The 12,061-nt window shown below is 37.8% G+C and overlaps 1 protein-coding gene across 3 annotated transcripts in view; it reads left to right on the top strand.

Moving 5' to 3' along the window:
• The window catches only part of Adgrb3 (adhesion G protein-coupled receptor B3), a 725,876-nt gene that overhangs the window by 661,930 nt on the left and 51,885 nt on the right, over nucleotides 1-12,061 (top strand). For all 3 annotated transcript variants that reach the window (XM_036167755.1, XM_036167756.1, XM_036167754.1), the window contains exons 20-23: nucleotides 3,446-3,596; nucleotides 5,890-5,959; nucleotides 8,288-8,354; nucleotides 10,877-10,962. In XM_036167755.1, the coding sequence (XP_036023648.1) occupies nucleotides 3,446-3,596; nucleotides 5,890-5,959; nucleotides 8,288-8,354; nucleotides 10,877-10,962 (374 nt within the window). The remainder of the gene's footprint in view (nucleotides 1-3,445; nucleotides 3,597-5,889; nucleotides 5,960-8,287; nucleotides 8,355-10,876; nucleotides 10,963-12,061) is intronic.

Raw genomic sequence — 12,061 nt, 5'->3', positions numbered from 1 at the left:
ATGTCTTTTATCTGATAGGATCACTGTCATATCTGATTTCTGGATATTAGCATTTGCTTGATGTAGGTCTTTCTATCTCCTTATTTCTGTCTTCCTATGTGAGTGGTTTTGAGTCTTTCTCACAAAACCATTACAGAAATAGATTTTTTAATAGAGTACGAAAGATTGTTTTGGTTTTTTATTTTTTTGAATTTTTATTAGTGAGTTTAAAGCTATTGCGATTTATGTTATTAGAAACATTTTTCCTTTTATCCTGATTCTGTTTTTTCCCTTTCTCCTTATCTTTAATTGAACTTATTGATGTCTATTAGTTTTATTTTTCTTTACTTACTTACAAATATATTCTTTCTACTCTATAATGATTATTTTAATTAGCAGGGTTATCAGAAATGTTCAAATATATCTGTTGTATGTCACGCAGTCTCTCTAATATTCCAGAAGGGAAAAACAGAGGTTTGGCATGTTTTTCTCTGTAGCCTTCATGTCTCTTCCCTTTTGACCCTCGCTGGTGTTATTTTGAATTCTTTATCTAGGTAGCTGTATTTTTAAGATTAGACAAAATATAGTAAATAAAATTTTCTTTAGATTCAATATGTTTGATTTCTTTTGTTTGCTGTCTGTCACTTAGCCCATTCCTTCCTCTTGAAGTTATTATTGGTGGTTTTTATTGTCCAGCAATTCTTTTAGAGAGAACCTTAAAATAATAAACTTCAAAGTGCCTTTTCAGTTCTACAAATATATTTCTGCCTGTCACTTGGATAACAGTTTGCCTACATATAGAATTTGAACCTCAAAGTTCTCTTTTGTTAGAACAAGGACACTTTTTCACTGCCTTCTTGGATCCTGCGTGCCTCACAAGAAATTTAATATCACTCTGATTCTTATTCCTTTGTGAGTTACCGTTCTTTAAATTCTGACCACTTTAAAATTCTAGTCTTATTCCAGATGTTAACAAATTTTATGGCAGTGTATCTAGGAATGTGTATTTGTGTGTGTGTGTCTGTGTGTCTATGTGTCTTTCCTGTTTAATCGGCCCTCTAGCTAAGATTGTATTCAGTTCTGAAGAATTCTTCCATAATACTTCCATAAATGCTGTCTTTCTTTCGATTTCTTTATTGTTTTGTTTAAGAAGTACTATGGAACATATTTTAGAACTTCCATGGCATTTACATATTGTCACACTTTTCCTTCCTGTGTTGTCCTTATCCAAATGCCCAGGGCTGAGCTATCTAGCTTCAATTTGACTTCATCTACTTCTGATTTTCTTTTTCTACGATTGCTTGTAGCTTCTGGTTCACTACAAGTAATATGTTTTCATCAGTTGCCTCCAGAAAATATTTTCTACTGTTCCTAAGAATTGGGGATAAAGGCTACCCATCAAGAAAATGAGCTGTAGAAACAGAGTTCAATTTACTAAATTGAATTTGCTTTGAGTCTTGTAATATAATAGCACTCGTCAACTGTGGCCGTTCAAGAGCCGAGTTTGGCATGGCAGGTCAAACAAATTTTGATGATGAACTTGAGGGGCTAGTGAGTCTTAAATTTGGAAATGGGATGCATGAGGACACGACTATCAAGAGCAGACTGAGAGAGGGTGCAAAGAAAGGGCTTTGTGGCCAAAAGTCACTGTGGTGGGTCAGGTGATCGCAATGATTGAAAAGGTGTCAACATCAGAACCTGAAAGAGCTAATCCGAGTTGGAGGCTTATCAGTGGGAAAAGCCCTAGTACTGGGAAGACTTAGAGAATTGATCTGTAGGGTTGTTGAAGTAAAGTGTGGAGTGTATGGGGAGGAGAGATTAAGGAATCCTAACAATCACACACCAGAATACTGATGCCTGTGGAAACTGACAACATTTATGGAAAATAATGGCAGTCCCTTGAAAATTGCTCCCATGAAAGTTGTCATTTAGAAGTTATACTATTACAACTTGGCAAATATAACATGTAAACAACAACAACAAAAACCAACGTGTGCTCTATACAAGTCTTAAAAATCACTGGAACAGACAGCTTTCCTGAAGGGCGTTTTCCTGGCCAGTGATTACAGGCCCATTTGTACTGACTCTTAAAGAGGGGAGCAATAGTTTGTCCTTGATGCAGTCAGGACTTTGTGGAACCAGTTGTCATTTAGGCAGCTGAAGACATCAGATCTCCTCCCTGAGACGGAAATATGGGTCAGATTGGCGTCCTCCGATCAGGGTTGGACGCTTGAGTTTCCTGACTCTTGTTTTATGCTCCAGTGATTAAGAGGGAGGAGTCCAGCTCTAGTGCCTTCAAGCCTGCTAGTATCTAATTAGCAGCCTAATGTCTTTTTTTTTCTTTTTTTTCTTTGTGTGTGTGTGTGTGTGTGTGTGTGTGTGTGTGTGTGTGTGTGTGTGTGTGTGTGTTTCAATTTCTGGAACGGCTGACTGACGAAGAAACAAATTGATTCTGTTGCTGGTTCTGGTTTATGAGGAGTTGTATTACAAGATGTACACAAAGAAGCCGTACCAACAGGAAAGAAGTAGCAGCCTTTACTAAAATGAAGCCGCTCGTCATTTGCACACAAGGCACGGCTAATGGCCCTCACATTTAGGATGATTAGATTGCTGGAAGAAAAATATCTATGAAATCATAGCTGTGTACTGCCAGTGACTCAATTAGCTTTTCAGAATTATGTAATTAAGACAGGCAGGGCAATGTAGTAACATCAAATGCGACTATTAAATACTTCACAATGCACCTCACCTTTGCTCTAGACTATTGGCCAAACCTTATGTTGTATTTTGCTGTTATAACTTGGGTACCACATACATGTAAAAGCAAAGTTGTTTTTTCTTTCTTTTGGAAAGCTGTTGAGCTTGCCAGTATAATCTTCACATCAACACAGATACAACAACAACAACAAAAAGAATCCTTGGATAAATAAGAAAGATAAAGAATGTACTCAAAACAACTATACATTGTGTCTGCAACTTAAACTAAAGAAAAGACCATTTCCATAATTTTATTTAAAAAACATCAACTGAAGCAGTAATTTTAATTTTCCTTGAGTTGAAATGCACAGTGTAGGTTCTCCTCATTAAAGAAACTGAGAACACAGATGGAATTAGGGCATGTATTTTTGTGTTGCACATATTATATGAAGTATAGAGACTAGAGACCATAAGGTTTCTAATTTCTGTAAATAGTTTCTCTGGCACTGAGAGCTTTCATGTGAAGAAAAAGTCCATCAGAAGTTAACCTCTTCAAGTGGGAAGTAGTAACAGATCCCTGTAGCCATAGAGCTCAGGGGTCTGAGGCAGGAGAATGGTGAGCTAAAGGCTGTGCGGACTGCATAGTGGGCTCTCCTCTCATTTAAGAACAAAAGGGAGATGAGGACAGGAGGGCGGAAGAGAAAGGCCCAGTTCCCTGAACCAGAGGTTCCTGCCCAGGCTGAGTGTGTGCTGCCTTCTGTCTCCACAGAGCATCTGCACGACCACCACTGCATTCCTGCACTTTTTCTTCCTGGCTTCATTCTGTTGGGTTTTGACAGAAGCGTGGCAGTCATATATGGCTGTAACTGGAAAGATCAGGACACGGCTTATAAGGAAACGCTTTCTGTGCCTTGGATGGGGTAAGCACATCAATATGCTTTTCTTGCTTCATTACTATGACACTGAGAGTAACATCATAACATAGTAAAAAGAGTCTGTACCCAGGTTACTAAGGTGTCTGACTTGAAACATGAAGAGGAAATACATGAGAGAAACATGCATGGGGTCATTTGGAACTTTATAAGGGAATAATTAATTACCAAAGGTTTTAGCTACATGGTACACCTTAAGACCTGAGCTACCTAAAGTTGGAAAGACAATGTGTTCCCTGCTAATGTTTTCTGAAAATACAAAATGTTTTGAATTGTTTGGGCATCCAAATCATGGTAGTCACAGGTTATATAACAAACCCTAGGAAACCTCTAAGTGTTCTATTAAAAAACAAACAAACAAACAAACAAACAAACAAACAAAAACCCTCCAGAATGTTAAGAATGAAGCACAGGGGAAGAGGAGTGGACCCTCAGTGAGGCAAGGAAACTTCACGTGTCCTTGAGGAGTTTCTCAAAAGTAGGCATTACAATCGCTGCCAAACTAGGAATTCATTCATTGCCCATCATTGGGAAACCTTTCCAGTTGCTTCATGGCAGAGACATCTCAATGATTGGTGATTTCATGAGACTAGTTTGAATGAAAGCATAGTTAATTTTTTAAAAGCTAGTTTTAGAAAAAGCACAGATTTTTTTGATGTTTGCCCTTGAGTTTTAAAATCCCCATACTGAAATAACTGTACATGAGTACACACAGAGACATATATGTACTCATACATACATGCATCAGACGATGAGAATAGGTTTTAAAAGGAACCTGGGCAATTGTGGGCTAGTGAAGTTAGTACAGGACCAGAACAATTCATCCTGAAACACAGGATCAAAAGCACTTAAAGATTATCCACCAGCATTCAGCAGGAGTGTATCCATACTTAGTTGATGTATTAGGACTCTTTGTAGAAGCAAATGGAAAATTGAAGACTACATTCTACTTAGAGTTTCACAAGATTTTTGTCTAGATTCCATAACAAAGATCTTCTAAGATGATGGAAGTATTGAACCAGGGAACATTTTTGTTGTGAATGAGGACCATAGATCGAAAGAAGAGAGTACAAGTGCAGGAATCTCTTTTTAAAAGAGTGATGAGTTCCTTGCCAGTAACTAATAGCTACCTGATTAAATATTGTTACAAAAGATCTTGAAGAAAGAGTTTGCAGTTCATTGCCAAAGTTATAGGTAATATCAACATTCTCTGAGTAGGCAAAGAGTTATATAGACTATCAGTGGAGAGAAGCACATCACAATCAATTGAGAAAACAAAGGAAATCCAATTTATATGAAATAAAGATTCCTAATCCTTAGGTATTATTTAGGGTATCTTTGTTTGTGTATTTATTTCTAATGAACTCCATTCATTCAGTCAAAATATTCAGTCAACAAATGGAATGCAGGATAAAGGACCTGGGGGGGAGAAAGAGTGCATATGTGTGATTTATGTTATGAATGTATAGCTCTCAGTATTTATTTTAAAACGTGTTGACTTACCTTGGCGGGCTCTTCACAGCTCTTGTCTTTAAAGCTGATGAATGTACAGAGACTATCAGTAGATTCACAGGAGAAAAAAAACAGCAAGAAGTGTGGGAGATAAGAAGACAGATGACAGGCAGAGGGGCATGCGAAGGGGATGATTAACTGAGGGGCTTCATTTTAATAAAAAAAAGCAAGCATGTTCTTCTTAGAAATGCTGTATGTCTAAATATGTTTATATGTGCGGTAAAGGAAATCTTAAAAATTGGTTTGGATTTTCAGGTAATTGAGTTCTCTATTTCTACATCCTTGTTGTTATAAGTAAGTTGAAAAGAATGTGTTAAGTGAAAAAATTACTTTTGGGGTCTAATTATAAGTTGAACTTGATATGGTCAATATGTGGTCGGGTGAACATTCCACTCTTCCAACAGTCCAAGGCATCCAGTTTTCTGCCTTTCCGGTTTTATAACTATAAATTTCCTTTATAACAGTGCAAACCCCTAGGGAGGGAGAAATAACTTAAAAGATATCCTAAATCTGTGTTATTACTTCTCTTTAAAACCATGTGAGATGTAGCGGTAACCTAGCAACAGCAGGGCAGTGCAGCACGTCAAAAAATCCACCTGTCTCTGTAGTTTTGCTCTTGAAAGTTTGTGGTATAAGCATGCCTTGTGAGGGGACTCTTCCCGCAGTAGTTGCTGGGATCTGAGTATCCGGAGCTTGTCTGGGCTCGTCCTGGGCAAGTGTCCACACTGGCTGTAGCGGAGTGTGAGATGTCACCTTGCTCTCCTTGCAGGACTGCCAGCTTTGGTCGTAGCCACGTCTGTGGGCTTCACCAGGACGAAAGGATATGGCACGGATCACTAGTAAGTCTGTCTCTAGTGCTAACCATGTTGATAGTTAAGAAAGTTACCATACAGGTTTTATTTGTCTCCTCTGGATGCATGCACTTTGTCACTGAGACATTAACAATGCCAGAAGGTGGCTTATAGGTACAGAAGTAAAGAAGGTAATGCAGCTACTCAGAATCCTCACTTCTGTGTCCAGTTCTTCCTAAGACCAGTATATTTTCCTTTAAAGATACATTAGTATGTACTTACTGTACATGTCAAAACTTAAGTACTCTCTGTTAGAAAATCTTGATGCTATTTTTCTGCTATGTTTTAGGATGTGACTCTTCCCTTAGCTTCCAATATCACTGATGTCTGTATCTAGTATCATCAGCTATTATTACTTCAGTCTTTGCTGCTGTTTCATGGTGATGCATTGCAATGGATTGGTCAGGAGCCAGATTCCATATTAGAAGATGCCTAGCCAATGGGTATGATGGCCCATCTTATGCCTGTGATGCTCACAAAGTCCATGAAGCAATTTATAGCAAAGATTAACTTTAGTATTTCTAATTTGAAGCAATACACTTTCACTGTTTACTACACCCGTTTTCATATTGAGTATGTAATTGAGAAATGGATAGTGTGCATATTATTAAATAAATAAGCATCACAATGTGACATTCTGTAATTGTTTCCAGGTTTAAGTTAGGAATTATTGATAAGCAGGCCGCATGTTGTACTCACCAAATTAAAAGTATGTAAAAGGACATCACTTCACCTGCCCATCCCAAAGACTCCTCCTTAGAGCTGGGAAAACACCTAGTTTTGGAATTTTTTTTTATTCAATCAATATCACTGAAAGAAAATCCTAAGTGTTTATTTAAAGACTACTACTTACTATAGCACAACTGCTTTAAGTTATTACTTCCTCTAGTAAAGTAACTATTTTGGTGTAAATCAAGGATTTATAAAACACCTTGCTGGTATTTGTGGTTCCCACTTTTGAGTTTATAAAGTTCAAAGGCATGCCAAGCCATGTGTTAGCTTTAAACAAATGCACACGTTTGTAAATGTATATACTAATGTTTCTGTGTGTATATATATAACAAATAGATTAGAATTTTAATTAAGGTATAACTTCGAGAGTCGCATTTATGCTCTTAAATGTATCATATTCTGAGTTTTAGCAAATACATTCATTATGGAACCACGCCCCCAATAATTATAGAGCAGATCATGGTTAGACAAGACACAGTACAGTCACTGTTCCATGGTCTAACTAGTGAAGGCAGCTTACTGGCTTCATGCACTGAGATGGTGAAAGGGACAAGCACAGTCCGTGAAGTGATGGCATGGCTGCTCACCAGTAGTGAGGTCCAGCCCTTCAGGCTTTCCTCATCACTCTCCTGGACTGAGGGCATCTGAAGTTCCATCTGCACACACCTGTGCTGTGCCCTCTGGCTGCTTCATTTCCTTTTGATTCAGAGAATGAGTATTTTTACTGGAAAGAATTCCATAGCCCCATCAGTGCAAACCTCCATCTTTTGGTGAAGTTAGTCCCTGGAACAAACACAGCTGCACTCATTCTAATTCACAGTCTTACTACTGGGAATGTTCTTGGTAGTCTGGGCAATAGTAAAATCAAAGGAAAGAACCACACAAATCTGAGTGGTCCATTTCTTGCCTTGATATGTTTTTTTTTTTTTTTTTCAAAATTTTTAGAGAGATTTTTCTATTCATTTTACATACCAACCACAGATTCCTCTGTCCTTCCTCCTCCCGACCCAGCCTTCCCTCCACCCCCCTAACCCCCTACCCCCCGCAACCCACCCCTCATTCCCCCCTCCTCCAAGGAAAGGTCTCCCATGGGGAGTCAGCAGAGCCTGGTACACTCAGGTGAGGCAGGTCCAAGCCCCTCCTTCCTGCACCAAGGCTTCACAAAGTATCTCACCATAGACACTAGGTTCCAAAGAGCCAGCTATTAAGTCACTTTCGCCCAGTATCTCAGTGGCCTCAGGAAGACTTTCTAGACACAGTGATCATTTTAAAGTCCCTCTGAAGGAGTCAGCCAGGGAGGTAAATCAGCATTTCTTGTGATCATCTCTTTGCAATGAAAACAAAAGAAGAAATTGCAACATACAAATAATTTTAACTGCCCCCCAGTGCTGAAGGGTATGTAGTGTTTCCTCCCCCATGGGTACTCTAATTCTAGTTTTCTACAGCTTCTGAGGTTTAAGTTATAAATCTTGGAAAGGCGTCAATACTGCAAGGTCAAATTCTAGCCGATGCTGTGTGCATCACGATCCAGTGGCCTGATGCTGATCACTGATTTTTGTTAGTTTTATCTAATGCTATTTTTAGCTGCTGGCTGTCTCTTGAAGGAGGACTGCTCTACGCCTTCGTTGGACCTGCAGCCGCTGTTGTCCTGGTAAACTCTGAAATTCACTTATTTGATTGCTTAGCAAAAAAGAAATACTGCAGTGGTTCACGTAGAATGGCAATTTTGATGAACTGGTTGGTGGGTAGAAATTTTAAAGTCCTACTACTTATTACTTTAATTTTAATATCAATTGCTTTCTATCTTATATTACTCTAAAATATTCATATTTAAGTACTAAAGATTATTAAACTTGGGAGAGTGGAATTCCTAGTACAGTGATTTCAGATGTGTGAAGAAACTCAAGTGAACTTCAATAAGTTACTCCTCTTCAATATATAAAGTCCCACCCTTTATTATCATTAAACCTCTATATTATTTTGTATAACGTGTTTACATATGAATAGGAAGATTTATTCAAGAATGCCACTCCCAAATGTCTTTACCTATCTATCATCTATCCATCTGTATGTATATATATGTACATGTTGGTTTCACAAACTCAATGATAAAAAGTTTTTGAATGGATTTTTCATTGTTCCATAGTCTGTTCTGAGTATTCTAGCATATTTAGTAGTGTCCCTCCCTCTGCCTACCACATCTCCAGACATTTTTGATGTTCCCTACCAGTCAGTATTATTCCAAGTTAAGAACAACCAATAGATGTTAGGTACAAAGACTTTAATTATTTTCCTTTTAGAATAACAAATTATTTCCCTAATTTTAAAAAATGTAAGATGCAAAGTTTTCTAGCATCTTTCCATTGCATCTCTCTCTCTCTCTCTCTCTCTCTCTCTCTCTCTCTCCCCTTCTCTCTCTCTCTCTCCCCCTCTCCCCCCTCTCTCTTTCTCTCTCTACCCCCTTCTCTCTCTCTCTCTCTCTCTCTCTCTCTCTCTCTCTCTCTCCCCCCCCTCCCCCTCTCTCTCTTTCTCTCTCTATCCCCTTCTCTCTCTCTCTCTCTCTCTCTCTCTCTCTCTCTCTCTCTTTCTCTCTCTGTGTGTGTGTGTGTGTGTGTGTGTGTCTCACTCTCTCTAAGCTCTCTCCCCCACTTCTCTTTTATACTCACTCATCATTCTGATGAAAATAAAGGAGGAAAGAAATGATATATTAAATACAAAAATTCATATCACTATTCAGTTAGACTATCAGTTAGATAATTACCCTTCAGTTCTTTGAGTGGTTCATTCAATAACTTGGAAGCTGGAAATGTCATTCTTAATAATTCTATTTGATGCTTCTTCCTTTAAAGATTGTTCATTCTTTTAAGCTGTAACAGGGAACAAAAACTGCCCATGATTCACAAGAAAGAAACAAAACCGAACCACACCACTGAAGACATGAGTGTTACAGGAGAGCATAGGGAAGTCGAAACTATTGGGAACACTTTGTCTGTTGCACTGGATTTTTGTTAAATCAATTGAGTTCATTTCCTCGGCTGCTAGGTTAACATACATATAACCCTATAGTGAAGAAATGACCAGTATGCATATAATGGAACACCAATACAATGTCTCTCTTCTGGTCATAAATCCTTTCATGTTTAAATTGTGAGTTAATAGAATACATAGAACTTAAGAATGAAGTCCAATGTGCATTCTCTGAATGAGTGGTGTGTTGCCCAGACACTAAGAGGGAAAATCCTAACTCACTGCTTAACAGACATGCTTTGGATCCTTCTCATATCAGCAAGGGGACAGATTTCAGTCTTCTCTTAACAGAGGAGGAACAGTTGCATGGGTCTGTAGCCCACTGATGATAGAGTATAAAGGGATAAGTTAGGTGAAAGGAAAAGATTCTTCTTTGATTTTCTTGGTTGTCACATGGGGATGGGTATTCATCATCATCACCTTCTACCAATGTGCCTCACAATTTTACTCAAAAGAACATTTTCTTACTGATTTTGATTCATCCCTATTATGCAAAAAAGTGAAAGTGAAAGTAAGGAAGTCTTTGAAAGATGTCGAAAAGAAGTGCTCAGGGAAGTGTATTTGAAGAATTAATGCCTGTCTCCATCCCCTGAAGGAATCTGGAGATTGAATAGGCTTTCCCTTCTTAGAGAGCACAATGTATCAGAAAGCTCCTGACCCTGGGATAGAGCAGTCACATAGCTGCTATGACCATCTAGCCATTCTGTCTTCGCTGCTGGGGACAGTGGCAAATCCCAAGTGCCTTTGCCTGCCCAGACTCAGCCCAGCCCCTTGCTAGGAGATTTAAAATACGTTGGCTTTTAAGCATAGAATAAAACTCATTTAGCCCATCATTTTATTCAAAGTTTCCTCTAAAAGAATAAGACCAGATTGACTTGGGGGTTTGGTCCCTTTTAAAAATTAGGCATTTGAAGGTTAACTTCACCATGTTAAACTGCAAACCATGGAAATGAAATGTGTTTGGTGGACATATAAATGATAGCGGCATTCACCACTGTTCAACTGCTCACTAGTCCTTTAAGAAGTCATTCATATCACTCTTCAGAATCATGCCCTCCATAGGGGGTTAAGACATGTTTACTGGAGAAACAGGGACCTGATCCCCTTCAGTATCATTGAAAGGTCAACTTTGTTTCTATTTGACAGGTCAACATGGTGATTGGCATTTTGGTATTTAATAAACTTGTTTCCAGAGATGGCATCCTAGATAAAAAGCTCAAACACAGAGCCGGGTAAGCTGCCATTGGTAGATTTTGAAGGTTCTTTACAAGCAAATCCCGTAGTCCAGGTCTGGGTTATCACTTATGTAGGGCTATGCCCTGAACTCTGCTCTTGATGTAATAGTGTATCTGGTAGATTCTGCCATTTAAGTTTTCTCTGGTATAACATGATATTCAATAGAAGTAATAAATCAGACCGTTAAGAAGATGTGGGTGTGCATATTTTTTTGCCCATCTATTAAGATCAAACACTAACTCTAGACTCCAAATAGTTGTCCTGAGGTAAGGGATTTCAAAACCCAAAAACTTTTGCTCACAACTGGGAGAGGTAAAACTAAATAGAGTGAAATAGTGGTTGGTTGGTTGGTTGGTTTGTTCCTCTCTAGCTAATTGTATAGACCAGAAAAAAATAAAACAAAGCAACAAAAAACTTCACTTAAAATAGATACTTATCAAACATTATTCTTGTCGTATACTTTTTATGTTTAAAATATAATTTGCTAGAACAATTATTTATAATTTTCATGTGCACACTTTAACCATTTATAAAACCTATAAAATCAGCTACTCCATTTTTACTGTTACTACAATATCAACAAACACTTCCTATGTATATTTATAGAAGCATTTTAAGTTACAGCAATACCCCACTCTAAGTATTTGTAGAAATTTGAGTGAGATATTAATGCCCTTGATGTCTTCACGGGTCTTTTCTTGAGAAAAAAAAAAAAAAGGTTACAGCTTTCTTCTTTCTGGAAAAAAATGTACCTTCATTCAAAACATATTCCTATAATTGTTTTTTAATATTTTATGATATTTTTAACAGTCATAATATATAATCACTCACTGGTAATAAATTAAAGATCTTTCTGTTTTTATAATATATGTGATGATTATAAAGTAAGATAACTCAGGTAGTTCTTTTCTCTAGTAAAAGACTAAATTTAATAGCTTCAAAAAAACAAAAACAACAAAAAAAAAAAAACCACCTCAATATTGTTCACATATGTCCCTAGAACTGCAATGGTATAATCAAAGCATGGGTCCTTCCTGGCACAGGGGCACTTTTTAAACTACATACTGTTTTTCATTACAGATCAGTTTCTAAACT

Source organism: Onychomys torridus, chromosome 18, assembly GCF_903995425.1.
Source record: "Onychomys torridus chromosome 18, mOncTor1.1, whole genome shotgun sequence".
NCBI classification, from domain to species: domain Eukaryota; kingdom Metazoa; phylum Chordata; class Mammalia; order Rodentia; family Cricetidae; genus Onychomys; species Onychomys torridus.
Note: the sequence above shows the minus strand (reverse complement) of the source record. Positions and strands in the feature narration are given on the sequence as shown.